This window comes from Marasmius oreades, chromosome 4 (genome assembly GCF_018924745.1).
Source record: "Marasmius oreades isolate 03SP1 chromosome 4, whole genome shotgun sequence".
NCBI classification, from domain to species: Eukaryota; Fungi; Basidiomycota; class Agaricomycetes; order Agaricales; family Marasmiaceae; genus Marasmius; species Marasmius oreades.
This window is the reverse complement of record NC_057326.1, coordinates 899208-922565: the sequence shown is the minus strand read 5'-3', so window position 1 is coordinate 922565 and position 23358 is coordinate 899208. Positions and strand designations below refer to the sequence as shown.

At 47.6% G+C, this 23358-nt stretch overlaps 9 protein-coding genes and 2 non-coding genes across 12 annotated transcripts; 6 read left to right on the top strand and 5 right to left on the bottom strand.

Moving 5' to 3' along the window:
- Positions 1-523: 523 nt before the first annotated feature.
- On the top strand, positions 524-3813 carry E1B28_007082 (uncharacterized protein; the record flags this gene model as incomplete). The annotated part of the gene is made up of 8 exons (XM_043151790.1): positions 524-633; positions 682-924; positions 983-1277; positions 1332-1344; positions 1401-1984; positions 2036-2581; positions 2637-2688; positions 2747-3813. 8 exons carry the CDS (start codon positions 524-526, stop codon positions 3811-3813), a joined length of 2910 nt encoding a protein of 969 aa, XP_043009870.1.
- Positions 3814-5098: 1285 nt separating this feature from the next.
- Positions 5099-6805, bottom strand: E1B28_007081 (uncharacterized protein). The gene is made up of 9 exons (XM_043151789.1): positions 6546-6805; positions 6438-6475; positions 6327-6382; positions 6212-6267; positions 6034-6159; positions 5817-5962; positions 5685-5764; positions 5531-5633; positions 5099-5481 (listed from the first exon to the last, which is right to left on the bottom strand). The coding sequence occupies exons 1-9, from the start codon at positions 6700-6702 to the stop codon at positions 5173-5175; spliced, it is 1071 nt and encodes a 356-aa protein (XP_043009869.1). The 5' UTR covers positions 6703-6805; the 3' UTR covers positions 5099-5172.
- A 282-nt stretch (positions 6806-7087) lies between these two features.
- Positions 7088-9583, bottom strand: E1B28_007080 (uncharacterized protein; the record flags this gene model as incomplete). The annotated part of the gene is made up of 15 exons (XM_043151788.1): positions 7088-7165; positions 7233-7351; positions 7412-7458; positions 7518-7576; positions 7641-7782; positions 7844-7897; positions 7950-8024; positions 8087-8130; positions 8182-8219; positions 8286-8470; positions 8530-8658; positions 8713-8823; positions 8893-9106; positions 9177-9276; positions 9338-9583. The coding sequence occupies 15 exons, from the start codon at positions 9581-9583 to the stop codon at positions 7088-7090; spliced, it is 1641 nt and encodes a 546-aa protein (XP_043009868.1).
- Positions 9584-9851: 268 nt separating this feature from the next.
- Positions 9852-12843, bottom strand: E1B28_007079 (uncharacterized protein; the record flags this gene model as incomplete). The annotated part of the gene is made up of 10 exons (XM_043151787.1): positions 9852-10190; positions 10263-10835; positions 10895-11107; positions 11165-11653; positions 11705-12047; positions 12100-12179; positions 12235-12544; positions 12603-12643; positions 12698-12729; positions 12786-12843. 10 exons carry the CDS (start codon positions 12841-12843, stop codon positions 9852-9854), a joined length of 2478 nt encoding a protein of 825 aa, XP_043009867.1.
- Positions 12844-14063: 1220 nt separating this feature from the next.
- On the top strand, positions 14064-14157 carry E1B28_007078. The gene has a single exon. It is a non-coding gene; the product is annotated as a tRNA-Thr (tRNA).
- Positions 14158-14384: 227 nt separating this feature from the next.
- Positions 14385-15104, top strand: E1B28_007077 (uncharacterized protein; the record flags this gene model as incomplete). Its single annotated transcript, XM_043151786.1, has 1 exon — positions 14385-15104. One exon carries the CDS (start codon positions 14385-14387, stop codon positions 15102-15104), a length of 720 nt encoding a protein of 239 aa, XP_043009866.1.
- An 896-nt stretch (positions 15105-16000) lies between these two features.
- Positions 16001-16508, top strand: E1B28_007076 (uncharacterized protein; the record flags this gene model as incomplete). Its single annotated transcript, XM_043151785.1, has 3 exons — positions 16001-16076; positions 16136-16256; positions 16328-16508. 3 exons carry the CDS (start codon positions 16001-16003, stop codon positions 16506-16508), a joined length of 378 nt encoding a protein of 125 aa, XP_043009865.1.
- A 422-nt stretch (positions 16509-16930) lies between these two features.
- E1B28_007075 (uncharacterized protein) lies at positions 16931-18934 on the top strand. 2 transcript variants are annotated; one of them, XM_043151783.1, is made up of 3 exons: positions 16931-17333; positions 17681-17792; positions 17853-18934. In XM_043151783.1, the coding sequence occupies exons 1-3, from the start codon at positions 16946-16948 to the stop codon at positions 18652-18654; spliced, it is 1302 nt and encodes a 433-aa protein (XP_043009863.1). In that variant the 5' UTR covers positions 16931-16945; the 3' UTR covers positions 18655-18934. The 2 variants fall into 2 exon arrangements, with proteins under 2 accessions (XP_043009863.1, XP_043009864.1); XM_043151784.1 differs by having other exon boundaries at positions 16931-17792.
- Positions 18935-19039: 105 nt separating this feature from the next.
- On the top strand, positions 19040-22333 carry E1B28_007074 (uncharacterized protein). Its single transcript, XM_043151782.1, has 10 exons — positions 19040-19378; positions 19509-19645; positions 19708-19840; positions 19901-20355; positions 20408-20497; positions 20551-21104; positions 21156-21308; positions 21372-21875; positions 21932-22057; positions 22112-22333. The coding sequence occupies exons 1-10, from the start codon at positions 19148-19150 to the stop codon at positions 22186-22188; spliced, it is 2460 nt and encodes an 819-aa protein (XP_043009862.1). The 5' UTR covers positions 19040-19147; the 3' UTR covers positions 22189-22333.
- Positions 22334-22421: 88 nt separating this feature from the next.
- On the bottom strand, positions 22422-22514 carry E1B28_007073. The gene has a single exon. It is a non-coding gene; the product is annotated as a tRNA-Thr (tRNA).
- A 454-nt stretch (positions 22515-22968) lies between these two features.
- On the bottom strand, positions 22969-23343 carry E1B28_007072 (uncharacterized protein; the record flags this gene model as incomplete). The annotated part of the gene is made up of 1 exon (XM_043151781.1): positions 22969-23343. The coding sequence occupies one exon, from the start codon at positions 23341-23343 to the stop codon at positions 22969-22971; it is 375 nt and encodes a 124-aa protein (XP_043009861.1).
- Positions 23344-23358: the final 15 nt, after the last annotated feature.

The following is a 23358-nucleotide window of genomic DNA, read 5'->3' as shown; positions in this document are numbered from 1 at the left end:
CGACAATCTACCGACTCGCTCGTCATCATTCCACGTCGCGCGGCGGTATAGAGGGCGGGTTTCCCATGTATACAAAGACAGCCCATATTTGGTGGCTTGACGGTTAGTTCAATTCAATTGTAGCTGTACCTACTACCCATGATGGATTTTCCCTGATGTTTCCGCGTAAAAAAACAGGATTTACCGCTAATGTCGGTTTCGGGTGTATCTGACTGTCGATGGCAGATATTTATGGCTATGGTCGCTCTGCGGCAGTGGGTCCTTGCAAGCTTCGTTTTGAATGAAGGCTGCGGGCAAACAACGTCATTTGAATGTGGTGAGGAAACCAAAATGCCTTTCACAACTCCGAGGGTTAAAAAGGAAATGCAGGGGATTTACTGTCAGGATGACAAGATGTTGTTCGGAGGACCTGACGGGAGCTCTCGTGCGAGAACTACGCGAGCGCTTCATAACCTGCAGAGCTGTGGCTGTGTAGCTCGATGAACCTACTGAAATTTCGGGCTGCTTCTGATCCTCCCAAACTATGTCAGAGGAATCATCCTCGTCCTCATCGCCCAGTGGCCACCCCATTGGACTTCCCCAGAAAAAATCTCAAGCTACATCTTGTGCAGAGTGTCGGAGACTGAAGCTCAAGTGCGTCGTTGTCCGCTTCCCAGGATTTTACTAACCACTATTTCTCAGATGTGACCGCGTTTTTCCTTGCTCCTCGTGTATTCGAAGAGGATGTGCCAATCTATGTCCAACCGGAACCCTAGAGAAAGGAAAGAGAGGGTTTTTGAAAAGATTGGAACAGTCACTCCCTTCGAGCGGGAACAGAACTGTTGACCCCAACTCTGGTGAACCGACGACAGAGGTTGCGATGTTTGTTGCGAGAGATGCTGCCATGTCTAAACGAATACAAGAATTGGAATCTGCTCTCATAAAGTGCGTTCTCCAGGGCCCTCTGTTTATTCTTTACTGAACACACTTTTTTCCCACCCAGTGCGGGAGTACCAGTTCCTGGGCTACCTCATGCAGTGGCCAAACGGACGACCGCCTTAAGCCACAAAAGAACAAGAAGTTCTCCATCAATGGATGATGATTCTGATAAGATGTCCTGTTCTGAGCGTTCACTATCACCGATAAACGCAGCAGACTCAGCTGATGTGACGATGGGATTTGGTACCCTCACCATAGATCCCTTGAACAGGGCGAAGTACATCGGCCTTTCCGGAGCTTCTGCATATCTCTCTTCCGATATCTGGTCGTGTTCATTGGAAAAGAGAACGGAGGCCGAGGTACATCCAGCCATCTATCGTAACCCTTTTCACAGCGCTGACCTGTTACTGCAGGAGACTGTCCCAGGCTAGTAGTCGCTTTGATGCACCCGTCAGTATTAAGCTAACACACCTTCCACGTAGATTATGCGTTAAACAGCGAAGTTCAACTCGCACTGTTGGGAAAATTGTCTGTTCTACCTTCTTATGAAGAAGCAATCCGGCTTTCCAAGTTATACTTCCTCAACGACTCATATATGTACGAGATCGTCTCCCAAGAGATCTTCATGAAGGAGCATTTGACTACAGCGTATGAGCGTTTCACTGCTCAAGGCGGTCATGTTGCCCCGGATACCCTTGCCCTCGTGACAATGGTCCTTGCCATAGGCCAATACTACGATATGACGCGTTCTTCAGAAGATTTGACACAGCGAGTAACGGAGCTGTTTGATGTCGCTGTCTATGCTCTGAACATCAATAACGCGGTCAACGGAGCAACCTGTCCTAGAACGATCCAGGGAATACAGGCACTTCATCTCATGGCAACGTATCAGCTCAGCGTCAAAGCTGAAGTTGGGGCGGAGGCTGCATGGCAGATACTTGGGATTGCATGCAGATCCCTTCAAACACAAGGTCTACATAGAGATGGATCCAGATGGGGATTACCGCTCAAGGAACTCGAGGAAAGAAGGAGAGTATTCTGGGAAACCTATACATTTGATCGACTGGTGAGTAGTAATGGTTTGCGTCTAGTGCCCCTTTAACATGTCTTTTCCCAGCAATCTTTCATGCTCGGCCGCCCGTATTCTCTGATCGACGCACATCATGACTGCGAGATGCCAACCACGTCCAATATACCTCTTCTTTCAGACGTAGACAACTCCAACACCTTCTCCCATACTCGATTCCATCATCATAAATTCCGATGGGCAATCCTTATCGGCCGAATCGTCGATCTGGCATTTTCAGCGAGACAGCTTACTTATGACATCATCAAACAGGTTGATAGAGAGATTAATGATTATTACTTCTCGCTGCCAACTTGGATACGATGTCCAGTTGTTACCCGTCCAGTTGAAGAAAGCGTTTGGAAACGGGTATGCTCAAAAGCTGGCTCGCGTCCACACGGACCTCATCCTGATTTTGCGAGTGGCCTTGGGAAAGTAGAAGATCAGCAGAGAGATGCGCAGATATACACACTGGCGACCAGTATCTTTGTCGCGATACTGCATCTCCATCGAGCGCCTTTCTGTAGGGCGCTCATGATGGAACCGCAAGAGCTTGTGAGGTCACCTTACGAGTCAAGTGTTTCTCGAGTTACCTCGGTATGTCTTTTTCAAAAGTGCTTTATTGGGAATCCGTCTCACGTGTTATTTGCAGGCAGCGACTACGATTATCAATATCACACGAGGCCTATATGTGCTTCATCCTGGTAAGTTCGAGTTTCCTTGAGTTATCTGGACAACAAGCTCATTCCTCCACTCTTTCAGGACACACATCCCGTGTTTGGTATTGGCTCTACCATGTATTCACTGCCGCTGTCTGCCAAGCAGTGTTTGTATGCACAGCACCATTCCATCCGCTCGCCCCTCAAGCGTTCAAAAGTTTGCAGGCCGCTCTCGAGCTGCTGGATCGTGCAGAGGGTCCGCGCGCTGCCACGGCAAGGTCGCGTCTCAAGATCATATCACAGAAAGCCGCCGCATCTATGGACAGATACCTCTCATCATCATTCGCCAAGTCGAGGTCGAGGAGGGAAACTCCGAACAACTCACCACCCCTGGATTCTACTATCAACTTACCCTTCCCTCCTCCCGGCGCCAACAAACCACCCCCACCGAGATTCCCAGAATCATACCTTCGAGGCGCCACCGGTGACTTTTTGGGAATTTCAACCAAATTGGTCAGGCTCGGCTCTCCGCCTCATTCTGGTTCTGGTTCTACTTCCGCCGAATCAGCAAGCAGATCATCGTGTTCTTCACCCATGTCTGTCACTTCAATTTCACCAGGTGAAATTCCACCTCCTCCTTCACTTCATCATCGTACGTCGCCCAACGATAACGAGAACCTTGTCCGACAATCACATAACCAACAACGACCACAAGAACGTCACTGTCCATTAGAGCCGTTGGACATATTCGAATCTGCTACTGGGAACACCTTCGATCCGTGGTTCCAAACCTTCATGGCCATAGGACCTGAAAAGGACGTCAACGCCACTCCCATCCCACCAGGTCCCAACCTAGGCTGGGCTCCCGGAGGAGAACAAGGAACGATGAACACGCAATCTAATTTCCAACCTCCTCAATTCGACCCTAATTCATTCAACGATCTCGATTTCGCTGTCGACCCTGCTGGCGTGCGGGAACTTCAGAGTCTACTCGAGTGGAGGCATACTATAAATGTTAATCTTCCTCCCAATGCAGTTAATGGGCCGACGGGAATGAACCAGAACGATGCGTTTGGGCTTTTTGGTGCTTCGAATGTGTTTGATTCGTCGAATTTTATGCAAGACGGTACTCATGGACAATGGTTATTGGATCCGTATAAAGCTAATTGAAGTGGAACGGGTCTTTTTTTTTTGTTATTTATTGTACTCAAATGAAAGAACCTCGCGAAGCAGGATTGTGTATGATAATGTACTATTAGGTTTGTTTTAGGTTTTACTTTTTTGACGCTTTCGCAATCGTGCAAACTGGTACTCTATGTAATCTCAACTGATAATAATAATGATAGATTTCGATTTAATTGACACATACTGTCATTGACCCTGAAGTCGGAAAAACGGGGAAGTCGGAAAAGTGTGATATAGTGAGTGTTAGACTAGATTTTTGAGCAAATATACTATCAAAAAAGAAGGAGCGGGGTCTTATATGCATGCCTGACAATTTTCATAACGGGGGATGGGTTCCTCACTGAGTTGTGGCAGTAGCACAATGAGGGGTCAGTTTTCCGACCAAAAATCGAAGCGTGAGAATATTTCCTAATCAGGAGATTGGCCACTGCAGCACAAGTACTCATCAACCTCTCGCCGTTCTTGGTATGTTATGACCGCAACATACTTCTCCATCTCACAGACACCCAGGACTACACCCATAACTATCTTACAAGTCTCTGGAGTCAGGTTTATATAATACACTCAGTTTTTTTTCTATCATTCTGACTCTAGATTGCAGTGACTACTTCAAGTTCAGCTGGACATGCCATGGACAGGGCTCTCAGCACAGTTATATATACCTATCAGGCTACCAGAATCTATTATCCTTGGATTTTTATGATTTTTTTTGAGTCTACACAGCCCATACCTGCAAATATCCCAGATTTTTGTGTTTTACACCCAAAAATTGTTTCTAGAGGGGAGGAAACATTCCTGTCAGATGTCAGATGATCTTCATTTGCTCCCCTTAGGACCCAACAATGAATTGTAATAGATTTTGGTGCCACCAGTGCACTCTGACTGTACCTAAATGAGGAAAAACTACTAAATTAAGGTCATCCTCCCACAAGGACAGCCTCTATCAATGCATCTTGCAACAAGAGCATTTAAAATGAATTTATAGGTCCCAGGTGCTCAAAAAAAACTCTTATATACGAGATATTGACGATTCTTGGACGATTCATCAATGTGTATGATTGTGTCACATGTAATCACGTTGCCGGCCCGCGATTTCCGACTTCGCCGTGGGGCCACGTTTTCGACACCCCCTCATTAAAAAATTCATATCTCAACAGCATTACACCCTACCCACACGAAAATTGGCAGGCATATACCTCAAAAGGTATTCTATGCAACTGCACTTTATTTACAGGTTCTGGTATGTATTTTCTTAATTATATAAATATTTCTCCTTAGATTGCCGACTTCGGGGTCAATGACAGTACATATCTTACAGCCAGATTCTCGGGACAAATTTACTCTTTACAAAGCAGGCACCGCTATCTTCTTTACTTTCTGACACTCGTCTTTCGTAGCCAAAACAAAGTTGTGTTGAAGTTCAGCATGTGGTTTCGCTTCTTTAAAACCACGTGCGAGTGTAATTTCGGTATTCTCGACAGTTTTCAGATCCTGTAAGTGACGGGGAAATTTAGAACCGGATTTGGGGTGTACAACTTTCGACAGAAACCATACCACGATCAGGGAGGTCTTGACACCGAAAACCGTGTCACTATTGATGTAGGGATCATCGCGGGGATATAGAGCAGTTGTAAGCTTCTCATATCCAGGTGCCTAAAAGGACCTTTAGTCTTTTTCGTCGAGGTCGAGACAGCCGCCATACTTCAATCATAAAATGTAGATGAGCAGGTCTCATTACATGTCTTCCCAGGCCGCTGACCATCTTTCCAACTGGTCCATCGCTAGGAATCGGGTAGGATACCGGCCTAATTCGTAATGGATGAGTGACGGTTTAGAACGCCAAGGTAACAACGAACACCACAGCTCTATAAGCAAACGATCCGTCTTCTGAAGTTTTCAGTCGACCTCGACAGTCTGGTTCGGCGCGATCATCGTACTGGAAGGAAACAATTGACCAAGAGTAGGATTGATACGAGGGAACTGTATACCTGGGTATCATACATCCCGAACCCGTCTGTTTCCCAGGTATCGATAATGGCACCGGCGATTGGTTTTCCCTTTGTATCGAGGACCTTTCCATGGACGAACATATAATCTCCTTTACCTTCCGATGCGATCGAATCTCCTGCTTTTACTGTACACATCCAACGATCGAGGCAGGTTTCAACAGATGTCCTGGGTTCACAAGATTGAAAGCACACCCACCGTCATGCGCGTCTTCTGTAAAGAAGGGACCTAGAACCGTTCCTTCAGTCGCTCCAGGGGGCTTTGGGTTGTTCATAGAATCGACAAGGATGGATAAACCGAGGGTGTCGGATAAAAGAATGAATTCTAAGAATTGAAAGATGAAGGCTGAATTGCGAAATGTGTATGTTCAACGCACCTTGTCGAATATCTGAACACGTTTTCCCAGTCTCAGTAAGGAAATGGATAGCTGTCCTGCGTATAAGTATAGCTCAGCGAACGAATACCACCGCGAACGTTCAAGAATCCCTCACATCCATTCCTCCGTAGTGAGCGACGTTTCTCGGGCAAAGTCATGAAGATGCTGAACCTATCTAGGATGTAAATGACCACTCTAGACACTAAGAATGGACGACAACGCTCACCAAACTCTTGAAGATGAATTTCATCCGCTCATCTGGGCCTGTTTTTCAAACGAGAACAAGGAACGATCAGCTAGCCGCAGGACACAAGCGAATCGCTAGAGACCGCACAATTCCCATTGATCTTGTGGACATTCTCTGTTATCGTTTTCGCCGACATATCTGATAACTTGGGGAGCTTTTTTAGGTCAATTCCATGTTCATGAGCTCGCTTGTTCGCTGCGAGTATGCTTGCTTCATGGGAGGTGTGGGTACGTGGAGTTGCCATGGTTGAGGTGAAAGTATGAGTATGAGACGGTGCCCGCTAGAAGGAGTTGCAGTTTATAATGGGTCATGTTCATAGTGGTTGGGTGGGAAGGCTTGGGAAGTTGGTACCCCCATTCGTGAGATCCAATGAGATTTCTTACTCATGCGCTTCATGCGAACACTAACGTAAAAATCTGCTCACTGCTTCCAATATTATTCTAGCGACGATGTGTACATCGATACTAGTAATCGCGACAGACTCGGCTATAATATCCTAAAGTGCCCGCCGGACGCTGTTAATGCCGATAGAGTAGCCACACCGTGTACAACGAACTTTGGGTTGACGCCGTGATCCGTCGACCACAGCCAGTAATCCAAACTTTCCCCTCTTGCCAAGTAGTATCCCACTAAAGCTTCTTACTCTCCATCACCATTCTCGAAAACCTGCTCCGTTTCCGTATTGCAGGTCCATAGAAGAAAAGCATCTAGCCCCGCCAACAACTCGCTTCAGAAAAAAAGACACTCGCAACTTCAACGGAAAACCGGACTCACGAAAGGTATCGGAATCATGACCGTAGCAATGCATGCAAACAAGGTGCTTGCCCACTTGAATGATAGCGTTTGGAACATGCGCGTTGTGAATAAAGGGAATGCGAAGCCAGCCAGATTTCCTGAAGGGGTTTGTCCAGGTTCGTAGAGAACGACAATAATAGAACCGGTTAAAAACGTACGACATAAACTCTGGCCAGCCAGCGCCGAAGAGGCGAACGGACCATAGCTAGGAAATTAGAATATCAGATGAGTGATCTCTCATTCCAAAACATGAGTAGAACGCACCAATCAGCGAGATATGAAAACACAGCAAGATAGATGACGTAGCAAGCCCATATGAAAATCTAGGAATGCGAGCCGTCGCTCAGTCAGAAACCTAGACGAGAAAGCACCAAGAGAGCAACTCACCAACACACCCATAGCAAGCCCGACCCAAGAAACATGCGGAAGAGGGGTCCAAGCGTATATAAACATTCCAGCTGGGAACAGTATAGCTGCAACACAAGCGAAATATAGACGTGCTTCAGGTCCTCGATGGGGGTATCCTTTCCTATTAGATCTGAATCAATAATCCGCGATCTCGCGTTGAGAATCTTAAGAGACTAGCTCACTGATACATTCGCTCCTGAACAAAGTTGGTGGCAAAGCCAACTGAGGAACCAATTCTACAATTACAGGTAAGTAACATCTGGGTTGAAAAACCGGTTCTCAACGCACATCATTGCCACAAAGACCGTCCCTATTTGACCGATGTTGAAACCATGTAAATCTCTGAAGAGAGCTGCGATGGATCTACGAAAAGTGACATCTGATCAATCCATCAAGCTGCAAGGAGTCGGGATTCAAAGACATACTCAAGCATGCAATAAAGAATTCCCCACGCAAAACCTATCCACAACTAAAAAGAGGTGATCGGACGTGCCACGAGTCTAAGAGAGACGGTGCTCACGCTGAAGCTTGCCACAACTGGCTCCGTGAACATCAAGTCTAGATACAGGAGGTTGAGTAAGCCAGAGCACTGGAAGGGGCCGAAGAAAACGAAAAGAGACTCACGAACAGGACGGGTACAGGAGATATATATAAGAGTTCTCAAATTTGCACGTTCATCTTCAACTCGAGCTCGAAAACGTAGATTCCCAGTCTCCTTCCGTATACGCTTTGCCAACCGCGTAAGAATGATAGAGGACCGGGTCTCTTTCATGACTATCGGAATGAGTACGAACATCAGTCCTGTATTCCTGTTGATAGGGGCATTGTAAGGGAAGTGTGAGAACACCTCGAGTTTAGAGCAACGCACATCATTTGAATCCATTGTATCCATCTCCACCCCAACTTTTGGTTCATCTCTATCCAACCGCCATAAAGCGGGCCAAGACCAGTGCCTCCTATGGCGGTTAATGCGAAGAGGGCCATAGGCAACCCACGTCTAGTACGGTGAAATTGATCAGATCAAACTCGAAACAAAAGAACCCGAGCTTACTCATCCGGTCGCCATATATCAGCCACTGTACCTCCCACCATCGTAGACCCAGTCGATCCAAACCCGCCTTGGAGAAATCTCGCCACTAAGACAGTTTCTATGTTACGCGCCCTAGAAGGTTAATCGGGTGCGAATCAAAAATTTGAACAAAAATGACAAGTGACAGCTGAGGTTGCTCACTTTGCAATCATGACATACATCATCATGAAGCCTAACCCGGAAAAAACATAAAGCGGTCGCCGTCCAAACTCTTCGCTGAACGAAGCGGTTACGAGTGGTACGAGGCCAAAGCCAAGCGCGTAAAGACTGAGCCCAATCGTTGCTTGATATTCGGTACAGTTGAGATCTCGTATCATCGTTGAAAAGCCCATGTTGTATGATCCCGCGTTAGCCGCTAAGAAGACGGAATGTCGTCAGAATCCTCCGCAGAAGCCGTGTTAAGAACAGGGAGGGTACGGGCGTACCAGAAAGGAGAGTGAAATAACAAGCCAAGGCTGTTATCGTCCATTTCGTCGTGAGCGAAAAATTTTGCGGATCTCTTTTGTCTCCTGGTTCAAATTCGACCTATCCATGATCATCTATGTATTAGTCGCCACAGAAAAAAAAAAGGCCAAGGTGGACGCACGTAGATAGGTTCAGGTACGACCGTAGTCGTAGAACTGTTCTGTTCTCTATCCTTTTCACTTGAACCACGACAGTGTGCGACGCGGCATATACGATTCGCGAGATTTTCATCGAGTTCTTCAGTGTCTAGCCTTGTAACGGTGACCCTAGGGTCCAGATCTGAATCTTGGACGTCCTGTAGTGACTTGACCGCGAGATCCGTTGCTCCTTTTTCTGTGGCATCCTCTAGATTCTGAGGAAGCTCCATTGGCGTGGAAGTTGAACAGACCAAAGACCTTGAGAGTATCGTTACTGTAACTGGAATTGGTTTTTTTAGTCATTATCGACAGGAGCCACTTGCCAGGAACAAGCCGCAGGGCATTAACATTATCCCGAAAATCCGTAATGTCATTATGTAATTACCGATTCGGCAACTTGGCGGCCGGGCGGTTGACAAATATGAAAGGAAAACTAAATCATGTATGTATAGAAACCAGAAATGTACTTTTTCAACCCACCAGAGACCACCTCTACATCTAAGCAACACTCCCAGGCTTCACACTAACATCACTCAACACCTTAAACGCCTCCTTGTACGCATCCAACAAAGTTTTCACCCTAGCCCTCTCAGCAACCAACGCCTCATCCTCATTCAACATATCCGCAAACAGCTCAGGCTTATACAACGATGCCACCAACCGATTCTGTACATGCTCACTCGTATGGTTAACGAGGAAATGCATGATAGCTTTCGGTATCAGATCCTGAATCGTCTGTCGGACGATACCAAAATACGAAGTGATAAGTGACCTGATCAAGTTCGTTTCCATTTCTTCCCGGATCGTTTGGCGGGATGTCCCGTCCGTCGTTTGGATCTTGTAAGAAGAGGTTGTTAGTTTTTCTAAACCTAAAGAAAAGAAAAAGAAAAATCAAACGACTAGACGCACAGCTTCGATATGCTTCCCAAGACTCTTCATATCATACGCCGCATTACTCTGATCCAAACTCCTTTTTCCAGACATCAACCCACTCGACATAGACAAATCAGCTCCCGTAAGGTCTCGCCCCGTACGTACAATCCCTCCACCAGAACCAACACTAGCACTATGGTGATGATGAAGACCATGGTTCTTCTCCCCATTTCCCGCCGCGCCAGGCGGATTCTGCCCAAAGAAATAATTCAAAAAGGTTTCCCTAGCAGAAGGTGGTGACGATCCAGGTGCAGCACCGAGAGCTGAATGTGGCCTTTGGGGTTGTTGACGATGGCGTGATGAGGAACGTTTGCTACCACTACTGGAAACAGTTCCACTCGGAGTAAGCGTACTCCCTGTCGAAGCACGACCTGTTCTTGAGCGGTCATGAACCGTGGAAGAGACCGAGCGTGGGCCATCTCGAGATGGGAAGATGTCGTTGGCATCACTGGTGTGACCATCGGATAAATCGTCTACGTCTTCGCTATCAACTCCTGTTGCTGTCTTGCCGTTGATGCCGTTGATAACTTTACCTTCGACCGATGCGGGCTGGGGAGAGGGAACGAGAGAGTAAATCACGGTGAGCTACACAAAAGGACGATACTCACCCGTGGTGGAGGAAGGGGTTTCGGTGGTGAGTTGGCTTGACCAGCAGCCAAAGCGGATCCAGAAACAAAAGAGGGGTGGTTGGTGTTGATATACGCGGCCTGTATTTCGATAAGGCTTTGTGCATATTCGGATGTCGGCCCAAGTCGTTCTCGTAGAAGTTCAGATACGACCTCGATTAACTGGGCGTGCAAACGGGGGAAGCGTTGGAGTTCCTAGTAAAAGGGAACCGTTAGAACGGGCAGTGGTATGAAAGAGAGAGAGAAAGTCACAGCACTAGTACAATTATGGCAAATCTTGACCAGTTCCTCATACACAAGTTCGACGCATCGCAAGCTCGGTGCTTCCAAAAGCTTAATTTGCGGCTTCACCAGAAGATCGAAAGCAGCCTCTGGCACGAACAAGCTCGGTCTCGGGCCCGTCGAGTTGCGGATGGCAGTACGTATATCCTGGTTATCGAGATTGGATGTCGCGTCAATCGATAACAATGCATTCCCAAAGACATCGTTAAAGATGTAGTAGATCCTGGCACCCCCAGACAGTTCCTTTGTGGAGATATCGACGTTGGTACCTTCGATGGAAGCGACAAAGTCTCGAGCAAACTGGGTCATAAGACGGAGAATGAGTGCGCCTTGTTGATTTTTATCACCGAAGATGGCAGCGTCTCCAAATGAGTTGAGTTCTTGCTGAGCTTGCCCCATTAAGGTGTTCAATCGTGCTTTCATATCGGGAAGTTTGTCTCGAATGTGGTTCATTAACACCTGATTCGCAGATTAGGTAGAGTTGAAGGGTAATACTCAAACGTGACACACCTGGTTCAGCGTCTTCGCCAGATACTTTGTTCCATTTTTGTGTGCGATATTTCTATAGGCCGGATGGTTTCTGAAAAACTCTGTCTCCGAATCCAATGCATCCTCCATGCTCTTCTCCGAATTGATATCTTGTTGACTTCGGTTGACAACACCGATGAAACCCAACTTCAGCGGGTAAACACGTCCAGTGAGGATGTCAAGAGCATTGGTACCAGCATCCATGAGATCCAGTTTTGTGAGGACCCCGATGGTACGCCTTCCCTGCGGGTCGACTGAACGAGCGAGTTTCAGGGATTCTGAGTTGGCGAGGTCGACATTAGCAGGCGAGACAGCAAGGATGACACTGAGAGAAGATGAGCCGATATCTCGGGACAAAGAAGGGTTTAGGGGCATACCTATTAGGTTTAGAGATGTAGTCCACGACTAGGTTTCGTATCTGTCGTTCTATGTCGCTGGGTTGATCACCGACCGGGATCTAGGCAAGGTGAATCATATTCATAAGGTCTTAGAACACCAAAGCGCGAACTCACCTTTGTTAAACCAGGTAAATCCACCAAAGTCAGATCCAAAACATTAGGACTGTATATCCTCAACGATATCGGCAACTTGCTGATACCCTTGTTCTGCCCAGCCACTCTGAAGGTCTCCTGTTCAATTTCCTTCCTAATCTCCGCGTAATCCGTAAACCGTTTATCAAGATGTAAAAATTGTCCCCATTCTGTAAATGGCGGCGCGTTTGGCGAAGGCTCGGATGGTATGGGTGTATGAACGAGTTGCAAAATGAGAGGTCTTCTAGTAACGATGCCTTGCCCTCGAGGAAGGAAATCTTGTCCAACAATCCTACGCAAAGAGAAACAATTCGTATTGAGTCAGACCTCAAGGTCATTCAGGCACTCACGTCTCCAAGACACTCGACTTTCCCGCTGACTGGCTTCCAACCTGTTTCATAAGTTAATCTTCCAAGCTTCGTATTTCAGTGAAACCTCCACATACGACGACCAGCTGCGGCATGTCAAGTTCGCCACCTGTTCAGGAAACAAAGGGTTATTGGAGAGTTGAAAGCACCCATAAGAATACTTGCCTAGATTGTGGAAGGTATCCTGAAGTCTGTTAACCAGTTTTATGAGATCTGAATCCATCTTGTCGGAGGGAAACTGAGGAGAGGGAAGCTAGAAGTCGGAGTGAAATGGAAGCCTGCCGTAGCTTACGCGCGTCGTCACGGCAATGAAGTCAAGGGGAAGGAGAAGGAAAGATTCTAAGCGGGCGATGAGAGACTGTGTTCGAAGAGTCCTTCAATCTATGGACTCGAATGCTGAAGGAGTAATGGAGCTGTGCCGTCGATGGGCGTTAGACGCGAAACAGAGACTGTCTGTACTTATCGGGAAACGAAACGAAATCTCGCCGGCAGCACAGTCACGTGGTTTTTCAGCAAGTGTCAAATAGCAATAAATAAATCAGCGTGGCATAAAAAGGAAAAATATTCGTAGCAGTAACTTTGGGACCCTTGATCTCTTCCCTCTTCCATCGTGCTCTTTGTCGACCAGTGGCGCTGCTTTTTCCAGCGTTTTTTGGTTTGACGATGGGCATGGCTGGTATCCTCGATTGTCTGTAGAAGGCCGACTCCTTCAGCAGACTTACGTCGAGCGATTACTGGCGGGGGTAAAGTCTTGGGGCGGTTGTCATTCCGTATATTCCCCAATTAGAGACGCTGACTGCGCTCATCCTGCAATCATGCAGTGTACGGGTTCCTAGGGCCCTGATCTCTCACGAGAGAACTCCTGACAAGGAGAACCTTCCATTGTGGAGGAGGACACAACCATGTCCTGGTCGACAACATTCGACCGCAAGCCATGCTTGCACCACGCAAACATCGTGGTATGGTGTGAAAGACACTAAAAGGCACAACCGCCTACAGTTCCAACATGAACTGGAGCTCGAATCTCAGAGCTCAATCGACCCAAAAGTCGAAAAGGTCGTCAGTGCCTTAACCCGCGTTAGTTGGGTTTCGTCTCGTAAATTTCGAGTCGACAAAGGTCGTCAGTGCCTTAACCTGCGTTAGTCAGGTTTCGTCTCATAAATTTTGAGTCGAACGTCTAAACAGACGTATACTCTAAACAGAGTTTTGGAGCCCATTTTCCACTTTCATTGCGTCGCCTGTCGGATGGGCAACCATCGTCGATGGTGACGCAGCTGGGATTTTTTTCTGGCAGTGGATAGGTGGGATGTACTCCGAACACTGCAAAGTGCAGTGTTGGCACCAAAAATTGGGCCCGGCAGGCGCAGTTCCGGCTGCGCCTGTTGGGCTCAAGATAGTTGATAGCTGCTAGTCCTATACCTCTATGTAGAATTTGAATAATAGTCCCTCTTAGCTCAGTTGGTAGAGCGCGTCACTAGTATAAAAAACCACTGGTGTGTATATGACGAGGTCAGTCGTTCGAGTCGGCTAGAGGGAAATTTTTTTGCAGCAATCAATTTTGTCCACGCAACAACGTCCTTCTCTGTCCCGCTTAAATCACTGCTACTGTCCGCTTAGGTTATTTTTTTTTTCGAATTTTGCCTCAATTTTGTTCATGGTGGAAGGCGGTGGGCAAACTTGAGGCGCGTCGGAACCAATGTCGCGTCTTACTTCCAACACCGTCCCAGAACTTCGCTAATGTATCCTTTGACACTGAGGTCCACTATGTTCTGCGTGCGAAGGCAGTTTTCCTCTTCCATTCACGAGTCCACTCTCCATCTCAAGGCGCATTTCCGTTCACTCCTCCGAGAATCTGCGCAAACAGTCGCCGTGGTGACTACAACAACCGCAGCTTCACCTTCATCTACGTCTCATGATCGACACCACGGAGCGACATTATCCTCATTCACCTCGATAGCAATGGATCCATACCCCCTCATCTCGTTTTCCTTACGATTACCGTCCAGGATGGCAGCCTACCTCGCAGAAGCATACTCAAAACCGCTGTCACACCCTGAATCAGCGCATATGGTGATAAACCTACTATCAGCTACACAAGAGGATCTAGCGGTGGTCTTTTCACGGCCTGATTTGCACCCACATCCATTCTCTTCTTCCGAGTTTTACAGCTTCAGCCGTGAAGGAATACCGGTCCTGAAAAGGTCTTTGGGTGCAATCTCATGCCAACTGGTTGCACCTCCGATACCTTTGCATGACCTGGAGTTTTTGAAGCATGGATTTGGTGGAGGAACGAGCATGGCAGAAGAAGGAAGAGTGGTTGGGGAGTCAGACGGGGTTACATCCGAGTTGTTTATTGCACGGGTAGTAGACGTGGAAATGGATGGCATCACGGAGGGGGTTAACGTGTCTGGGCTCGAGAAGAAACCACTGCTTTACCACCGACGGGGATATACGACTTGCTATGCCAGCCATACGACGCACTGAGCATGTAGCGATCTTGGACAAGTAGCTGCATCACGACCCGCATTGCGCTAAGCAGAACCTACCAGGCTCCTTGCGCTTCACTCCTTGCCGTGGCACGGTCCCTGTATCAAGTACAGTTAACCACGCGTAGCTCTCCGCTCGGTGACAAATATACAATCTATAATTTTCATACCTCTGAGACCCTTCTATGCCAGGGCGTCGCTCGATTTCGTGAAAGGACTCCAACGAAGGAACGTTGTCGTGATCCCGCTCCGTCTAACGCGTACATCAAGTCTTGCCGACAACTATGATGTCTCGTGCCTTGAGCTTCAACATTGGTTACAGTACCTCATGCGTTTTTCGCCGCGAACACGGATGGGCATACTTATTCATCTTGCGTCGACATACGTATGCGCATACCATGTCCTAGGAATCTTGGCTGCATTAATGATGCGCAAAGATAAGCAGGGTGTTAACTCATTCTTTCATCCAACATCGCGGAAAATCAAGCCAGATTCTATCTACGATCCCGCGGACCATCTTTTGACCATGGCGTCGCCTCTAGTAATACCGCTCAAAAGCTGTACCATCCACGAGCTCAAAGCGAATCGATAGTCGCAACATACCTGACGGACGATGATACACTAGCAACCGGGACCGTTGTTCGTTGTTTTGTTATCCTGCGCCACATGGAATCAAGTTGAAGTATACATTCACGGATATATCCTTGACGCGAGAAACCCGGTTGTGGAAGTAGGAAGCACCCTATCGTCCTTTGCTCTTCCCGGTTTTGAGGGCTTGATACGTATCATCTATGCCTCAAATGGGCTAGTAGCTTTTCCGATAGAGTACAAAAGCAGGATTAGACCTCTTGAAAGAGCATTATACGTTCTTTGCCTCTCGCTCTCTTCTTCTCAATGATGTTCCTGTCCATCAAGTCTTTGACTCTTGCCACTTTGTTGGCCGTCCCAGGGTTCGCGTTTACTGGTGATGGTATGTGACTCTATCCTCGCCTTGGTTTTGGACCGCACGCTGATATTGTCATTCTCTAGTCACTTTCTACACTCCCGGTCTCGGAGCCTGTGGTCGTCTTAATGGTGCCGGAGACCTCATCGCTGCTGTTGCTGCTCCCATATACAACACGTTCCCCGGTGCGACAGCCAATCCCAACCTGTATGTTTCTTTGTTTTTCCCTTCTTGCTTGCGGCTGATCCCCCCTTCCCCCTCCCACCTTCCTCCAACAGTAATCCGATCTGTGGTAAAAAAGCCAAAGTCACGTACCAAGGCAAATCCGTCACTGTGAACATCGTCGACAAATGTCCTGGTTGCGGTGCTACTGGAATTGACCTTTCGCCTGCTGCGTTTGTTGTGCTTGCTCCGCAGAGTGTTGGGAGGCTTAAGGGTGCGACGTGGACCATTCTCTAAGCTTTTCCTGGTCTTTTGGGGGAGATGGAAATAATTTATTTGATAAATAAGTATGTGTATAGATGATAGAACAGGGTTTGAATATTTAAGGGTTTGGGGTATGGGATGGTAGACGGGGTGCTGCTGTATTTAGTTTTTTTGGATGATTTGTGTGTCGAGCAGCGCATTGAATAGATGTATTTCGGGCTTCGGGGGTCCTTCATTAGTAGTAGCTCTACCAAAGACCGTCGTGACAAGTTGAAACAGGATTCACTGTGAAGGTAGCACCGTCACGATGGCATGGAGCTACAGTAAAGGTAGCATCTGAAAATAAAATGAATACCGAAAGATACATCCTCAGTTGTGACGCGCGAGCACGTGCCACGTGGGGTCACAGTGTGACCGGCCCTGTTGACCGCCTGGGCGCTTTCCGGAAATGCTCTTGAATATTGACCTCGATGCCGTTCCCCTTTACCTTCAACTTTTCTGTTCCAGGCCTCTCGAATCCCTTCTATAAACCTCCCATACCGCAAACTTTATCGAGGGACGTAAATGAAGCCTTTTGTCAATCTAGTTCAATCACCAGTAGACCCGAAGATGAAGATGATATCCTCAATCTCACTCCTAACTCTACTCATCTGTCTCAGCGACAACCAAGTCCTCAAAGAAACTCGAAGAAACGAGGCTGGGAGCCGTCATACCACGAATCCAGTCACTCAATGACCCAGACGACGTTGGCGTCCTCCAGTGGATACCTGGACACTCCAGCGAAGTACCGGGCATTGGCAGAAGGGCAGCTTGAAGAGACGTTTCAGTATATTCAAAACCCTGGGCCCGAGGTTGATGGTGAGTGGACACAGAAAAATTTTGTCATGTTTTTTCCCCCAAGATGATCTTCGGGTAAGCCTTGCGGAGAAAATGAGGCTTTGATCATCCGATTTGGTTCATTTAAGCAGGCGCTCTACACACGCCCCTTGCACACCTTCTTATCTCCTGCATGTCGCAATGTGTAAACGCATGCGCACTACGCATTGCTGCCATCGGTATTTATACTGTGGTCGTATGCCAGGTGCTTCTTGCTCATTTCATACTATTCCTACATCACTTCTGGTTTCTTTTCTCTGCTTTTTCTCAACTTTTTCTCACTTGCTCTTCTTTTTTCATGCGTCTCCTTTGCTTCCTTATCAATGTAGACGCTTTGCAACCACCTGCAAAACGCCGTCGCGGGCTCGCCGGCTCTATTGTCTCAACCGCTCTGAGTGCTGCACTTATCGGTACAGCCGTTGGGCTTACCGTCTATCGCCTGTGCGTTGCTCCTCTACGATACCTCGCTTCAAGAATCTCTTCATTGAATTGCTGTTTCAGATGGCGCGATCGAGGAAAAGCCGAACCTCTTGCAATGACTTACGAGCAACCTCCCCCACCCCCATATTCCGAAGCCGAATCCCGATCACGATCACTCGAGAAGACCTCCTTACCGAACGCTCCGCCAGGTCTGAACGTCATCCCACCCACACCTGTGAGGAGGATTCATCCGCATAAGCCACAGCGGTCGACACCTCGTAGACGTCGTGTGAAGGCAGCGAACCTCGGATTTACATCCCCATCTTCCAACGCTGTCTTTCCCAAACCCAAAGCCGAATTCGACTTCTCATTCCAATCAACATCGCAATCTTCTTCCACTTCCAAGCAACTTGCCAATGAGGTTGAGGTTGAAGACCAGATGGACTGGATTGGCGATAAGCTCAGCATGCTTATCGAAGAGGGCAAACGAGCTCTAGGCCGAGAAGTCGTCGTATCCAGCGAATGTGCAGCAGATGAAGTAGACGATGGGTCTGGTGGGTGGGTTGAGGAACACGAAGATGGTGGTCGTGGCAAATCACGATCTTCTTCCCCCCGGAGGGTGAGAAGGAAGGAAAGTCAGAGACGACTTGGGATTAGACATAGCCCTACATCATCGCATTCCGGGTCTCTGCCTTCTTCGCCACCCTTCTCTTCTTCAACATTCCCTGCATCTCAGGCAATGGCTTATGGGTCTCTTGGCTCTACCGCTGTAGGTTCTGGCTCTGCTTGTGAGAGTCCAGAGATCCGAGAGTCGATGGAAAGGGCGAGGAGGAAGGCTATGGAGGCTCGTGCTGCTCGTGCCGCAGGTGCTCCGTTTTCATAACCTCTGCCGTATCTCTTCTCTGCCTTTTCACCTTTTCAAGTTCACGACGTGATGCCCTTTTTATTTTTTGTTTTATAACCGTCCAAGATATCTGGACCCACAATACAATTGTATCAATACTCACTCATTCCTTCACAGGTCTTTCATTTTATGGCCGTCCAGATAGATCCATCGGCTCTTAACTAATTTATGTCCCCACCCTCTCCTTGTTTTCGTTATTCGTACTACACACTATTTAGGTTTTTGGTAGAGGAATTAATATAAACGCTATATCTTTACGATTTTATGTGTGACGTAGAAGAAGGATTTGTACCGAATTGGATTTTTCAATGAACATAATTGAAGTGTATCATGTTACTTACCTGTAACAGTATGAGCGCGGGAAATTGCGACAACTTCGACCTGACCTGCAGGACGGCGCAAGCCGGTTCCACAATTTGCTCACATTCACCCCTTGTTCGTTTTGGACAACGAACCCAGGATTTCTAAGTCAATGAACGACACCTCAGTGAAGACTGAGCCGTCCGATGATTCCTCACCACTTCACGCTGGCCAACCACAACAACAACAGCTGACTGAATTCCAATCATTACAAAAACGTCTGCGCGAAGAACCAAACGATACCGAATCATGGAGAAGACTCGTAGCGTGTGCAGAAGACAGTGGCGAGACCGAGAAGATCAGAGCTGCATATGATGCATTGCTGCAACAATATCCCAACACCGTGCGTTTTATGTGATTTTTCTACCCCCTACCCCCTTCACGGTCCAGCAAAAAAAAACCCAATAAAAACAACAAGTGTGTTCGGGAATGTGTGTGCTCAACCTCGAAAACCCTGTTTCTTTTCATGACAGTCATCCGCACAAATTGCCTATATCAACCATTTTCTGAACAACCCGAGTACGTTCAACGAAGCAGAAGAACTATTCAAGAGATTTCTCAAGAGCTCACCGTCTGTCGCTTTGTGCCGGTTCTATGTGACTTATGTTCGGCAAGTCGACCAATGTCGCCCTTAATAGATTCCTTGTCGTTGACCCTCCAGATTTATCACAGACGGATCAACACTGACCCATCGACGCGTGATACAATACGGAAATCTTACGAATTCGCTCTGAGTTTGATTGGTTATGACAAGGACAGTGGAGACATCTGGTACGATTACTTGACGTTGTTGAAGTCAGGCCAGGTGTGTAACCTACCATTCTCTCTTTCCACGGAATCCCCACTGATTCAAAAACACATATAGACCAACTCGCCATGGGAGAAACAACAAAAAGACGATGCGATAAGAAAAGTCCTTCACCGTGCGGTACAGATACCCTTGGACAACGTCGAGAAACTCTGGGGCGAACTTGAATCGTTCGAAAACGGCCTGAATCGTATAACAGCGAAGAAATTCATGACAGACCTCTCTCCTGCGTATATTCAAGCTAAATCCGTCTTGCGTGAACTCATCAAGCAGACGACACCGCTTTATCCTCCGGCTATTCCGACACAAGGAGTACCGGATATGTTTTTACCTACTTTACCTTCGTTTTCGGCTTCTGAAAGGCAGAATGTAGGGAAGTGGAAGGCGTACTTGAAGTGGGAAGAGGGCAATCCGTTGGAGTTGGAGGAGAAGGATAAATCGATACTAATATCGAGGATTCAATCAGCCTACCGGAAAGCGATGATCAGAATGAGATTTTTCCCCGAGATTTGGTGCGCCTTGTTATGAGGAACCGGGTTGTCTTTCTGACTATGCTTCATTTAGGTTTATGGCATTTAACTGGATGGCAAGTATTGGAAAGAACGAAGAGAGTCTCGCGGTGCTCAGATCGGGATTAGAAGCGAACCCGTCTAGGTGCGAGTCAACGAATCTCTATATGACTTACCCTCGTCTTACTGACGTACCAGTTTCTTGCTCACGTTTTCACTTGTTGAAGCACTGGAAACCAAGAAAGACTTCCCAGAAGTCCACAAGATCTATCAAAGCTTCCTAACAACACTTCGCGCTGAACTAACCGCCCTTGACGAAGCTGAGAAGGCTCGAATAGCAGCTGACGCCACTGCCAATAACAAGGAAGAAGGCGACGCTGAAAATGGTTCTTTTGATCAGACGCAGTCGACTCAAGCTTCCGCAAGCCAGTCTTCTGAATCTGCTTCCTATTCAACATCTGAAGAATACATCGAACGTCGGAAAGAATATGGTTTGGTCTATATCATGTTCATGCGATTTGTACGTCGTGCCGAGGGAGTCAACGCCTCTCGAAGTATCTTCGCTCAAGCACGCAAAGACCCCCTTACCCCTTGGAACGTTTACGAAGCTGCAGCGCTATTAGAATACCATTGTAGTGGAGAAAAAGAAGTCGCCGTGAGGATATTCGAGAGGGGTATGACGCTTTTTGGGAAGGATAACGATTATGTGCTTAGGTATCTTGGATTTTTGATCACGGTGAATGATCAAAATAGTAAGTTTTGCACCTTTTCCCCTCTTATCACGTTCTTATCGATACTCGCAGACGCACGAGCCTTGTTCGAGCGCGTAATTAGCACGTTCCAGCCTAAAGATGCGAGGCCTCTATGGGAACGTTGGGCTCGATACGAATATCAGTACGGCGACCTGGAGGCCGTACAGAAACTGGAGAAACGTTTCGCAGATACGTATCCTAATGGTATGCACTACGTTACAACACCCACCCCTCATCCCGGTTTTCTTATACAACCTTCTTCTCTAGAATCCCCGATCAAACTCTTTGCTCAACGCTACATGTACCTCAACACCGATGCCATCGCTTCTCGGGACCTTGGTTTTGCCCGAGCAAAGAAGGAGATCACACCTAATAGTACCATTGAGAGCATGAACGGAGTTAGCGGGTCGTCACAAAGTGCATCGTTGAAACGTCGGAACATCGAAGAAGCTTCAAGTAGTGGAGGAGCTGGAGGAGGAGGAGGAGGAGGAGGCGGTGGTGGTGGTGGTGGCAGTGGAGGTGGGAGGAGGCGAGGTGATGATAGGGATCATGGTGGCAGTCATAAGCGTCAACGAGCTTCTTCGCCTCCTCCCAGGGACGGCTCAAGAAAACGGTCTCCTGACAGACCTGGTCGAAGGGGTGGGGATAGGGACAGAGACCGAGAGAGGGATAGAGATAGAGACCGGGATGGGGACGAGGACAAGGCGGTTCAGCTTCCTGCCAAAATACCTTGGTTTATTACTCAGCTGCCTGACAAGAAGGCGTTTGATGGTAGGTTTTTGTCTCTTTCTGGATCTCGAGGGATGCTAATTTTTTGATCGTCTCAGGACCGGTATTCAGAACGGACGATCTGATGAATCTCTTGCGAGGTGCTGTGATTCCTAGTAGTACTGGTGGTGGTGGCGGTAGTGGTAGTGGTGGAAGACACAGATCACGATCACCCGCTTCTCGAGGTGCGTTTCTTTGAAGGTCGTCGCTAGCGATTAGACGAACTGACTCGCTTTCAGGTAAAAGAGGTCCACCTGACTACGGCCCTTACCAAGGACCAAATAGTAACACCAGAGGAGCAAGACGGCAGTGGTGATGATATGGATCCGACTATGCTCTAGTCTAGTTATCTGCTCTTGTTTTTAGTCTTGGTATCCTTCATACATTGCTGTATTCTGGTTGGAGTAGAATCGTGCACGCGCATTGTATCATGTTCATATTCATGCTCTTTACACCTGTACAAAAACCCGGACAGTGGTGGGTAGAAAGAGAGATCAGTCTCGTTGACGTGACGCAATGGAATCCAAAAACGTAGATAGCAAACCTTAGTTCCCTCTAGCCGACTCGAACGACTGACCTCGTCATAGTATACGGTTTAGAGGGGATACTAGTGACGCGCTCTACCAACTGAGCTAAGAGGGAATACAAGTAATGGAGGATTGTTATCTATCTCAGCAAACATACTAGGAGTGCGCGAGCCGACTCTTCCTCTAGCCAAGGTCAAGGGTATGCGTGAGGCTAAAAGCACTCCAATCCCGCTTAAATTTATGTGTTCGTGAGGATTCAACTTGAAATCCAGCGTGTTTTGCAAGGTTCAAATTGGGTTCAGACGATATACAATCCTGATCTCTCCGACGATCTCCACTGATTCCACCAGAAACGTCCCTACAGAACTTTACATCAACCGGTAAGAAAGATCGTATGGATTCAAGTGAACCCAAAGGGAGGGTGAACGAGGTATGCCTCTAGACCACTTCTGAGACCTGTGGACCTGAAAGTGGGTACGTTTAATGGTCAGTGCTCGATTTTAAATAAAAAAAAAAATTAGCGAGACTCACCAAAGCAGCACCTCAAAAATCCAGTATTTCCTCGTTCATCAGACACTAGTCACTTGAAACGAACAATGAACTCGCGTTCCGGCAGCTCTGAAACACGTTATCGAATCATAATCTGACTTGCATTCAACCTCGTTTGATACCAGGACGGTGAGGACGAGTGCTCGTAGAGTAGTGACTCTGGAGGCCAGCGTACGCTCTAACGCTTGCTGGTCGGAGGGTTCGAGTGGGAAAACAGTGAGGGTTAGGTCTGTTAGTCGGGGAAGGAAGTCACGAGAGCGTTTGTCGCCTGGGTTGACGATGAAATGTTCTAGAAAAGTTGTCGTGACAATCGGGTTTTGCGGTGGAGGGGGTTTAACGCCGGGACGCAACGCATGCCAACTTTCGTCGATGGAGAGGTGGGTGAGGGTCGGCATGAGGACAAGGAGGTT

Excerpts from the sequence above, each read along its gene's own strand:
- E1B28_007074 (XM_043151782.1), top strand. The coding sequence starts at position 19,148 with ATGAACGACACCTCAGTGAAGACTGAGCCGTCCGATGATTCCTCACCA. Across the intron at positions 21,105-21,155 it reads CACGGTGAATGATCAAAATA|ACGCACGAGCCTTGTTCGAG; the intron begins GTAAGTTTTGCA and ends CGATACTCGCAG. Across the intron at positions 21,309-21,371 it reads CGCAGATACGTATCCTAATG|AATCCCCGATCAAACTCTTT; the intron begins GTATGCACTACG and ends CTTCTTCTCTAG.
- E1B28_007075 (XM_043151783.1), top strand. The coding sequence starts at position 16,946 with ATGCCGTTCCCCTTTACCTTCAACTTTTCTGTTCCAGGCCTCTCGAAT. Across the intron at positions 17,334-17,680 it reads CCCTGGGCCCGAGGTTGATG|ACGCTTTGCAACCACCTGCA; the intron begins GTGAGTGGACAC and ends TTATCAATGTAG. Across the intron at positions 17,793-17,852 it reads GGGCTTACCGTCTATCGCCT|ATGGCGCGATCGAGGAAAAG; the intron begins GTGCGTTGCTCC and ends TTGCTGTTTCAG.
- E1B28_007081 (XM_043151789.1), bottom strand. The coding sequence starts at position 6,702 with ATGGCAACTCCACGTACCCACACCTCCCATGAAGCAAGCATACTCGCA. Across the intron at positions 6,160-6,211 it reads GTGTTCAGATATTCGACAAG|AATTCATTCTTTTATCCGAC; the intron begins GTGCGTTGAACA and ends TTCAATTCTTAG. Across the intron at positions 5,765-5,816 it reads TCGGGATGTATGATACCCAG|TACGATGATCGCGCCGAACC; the intron begins GTATACAGTTCC and ends GTTTCCTTCCAG.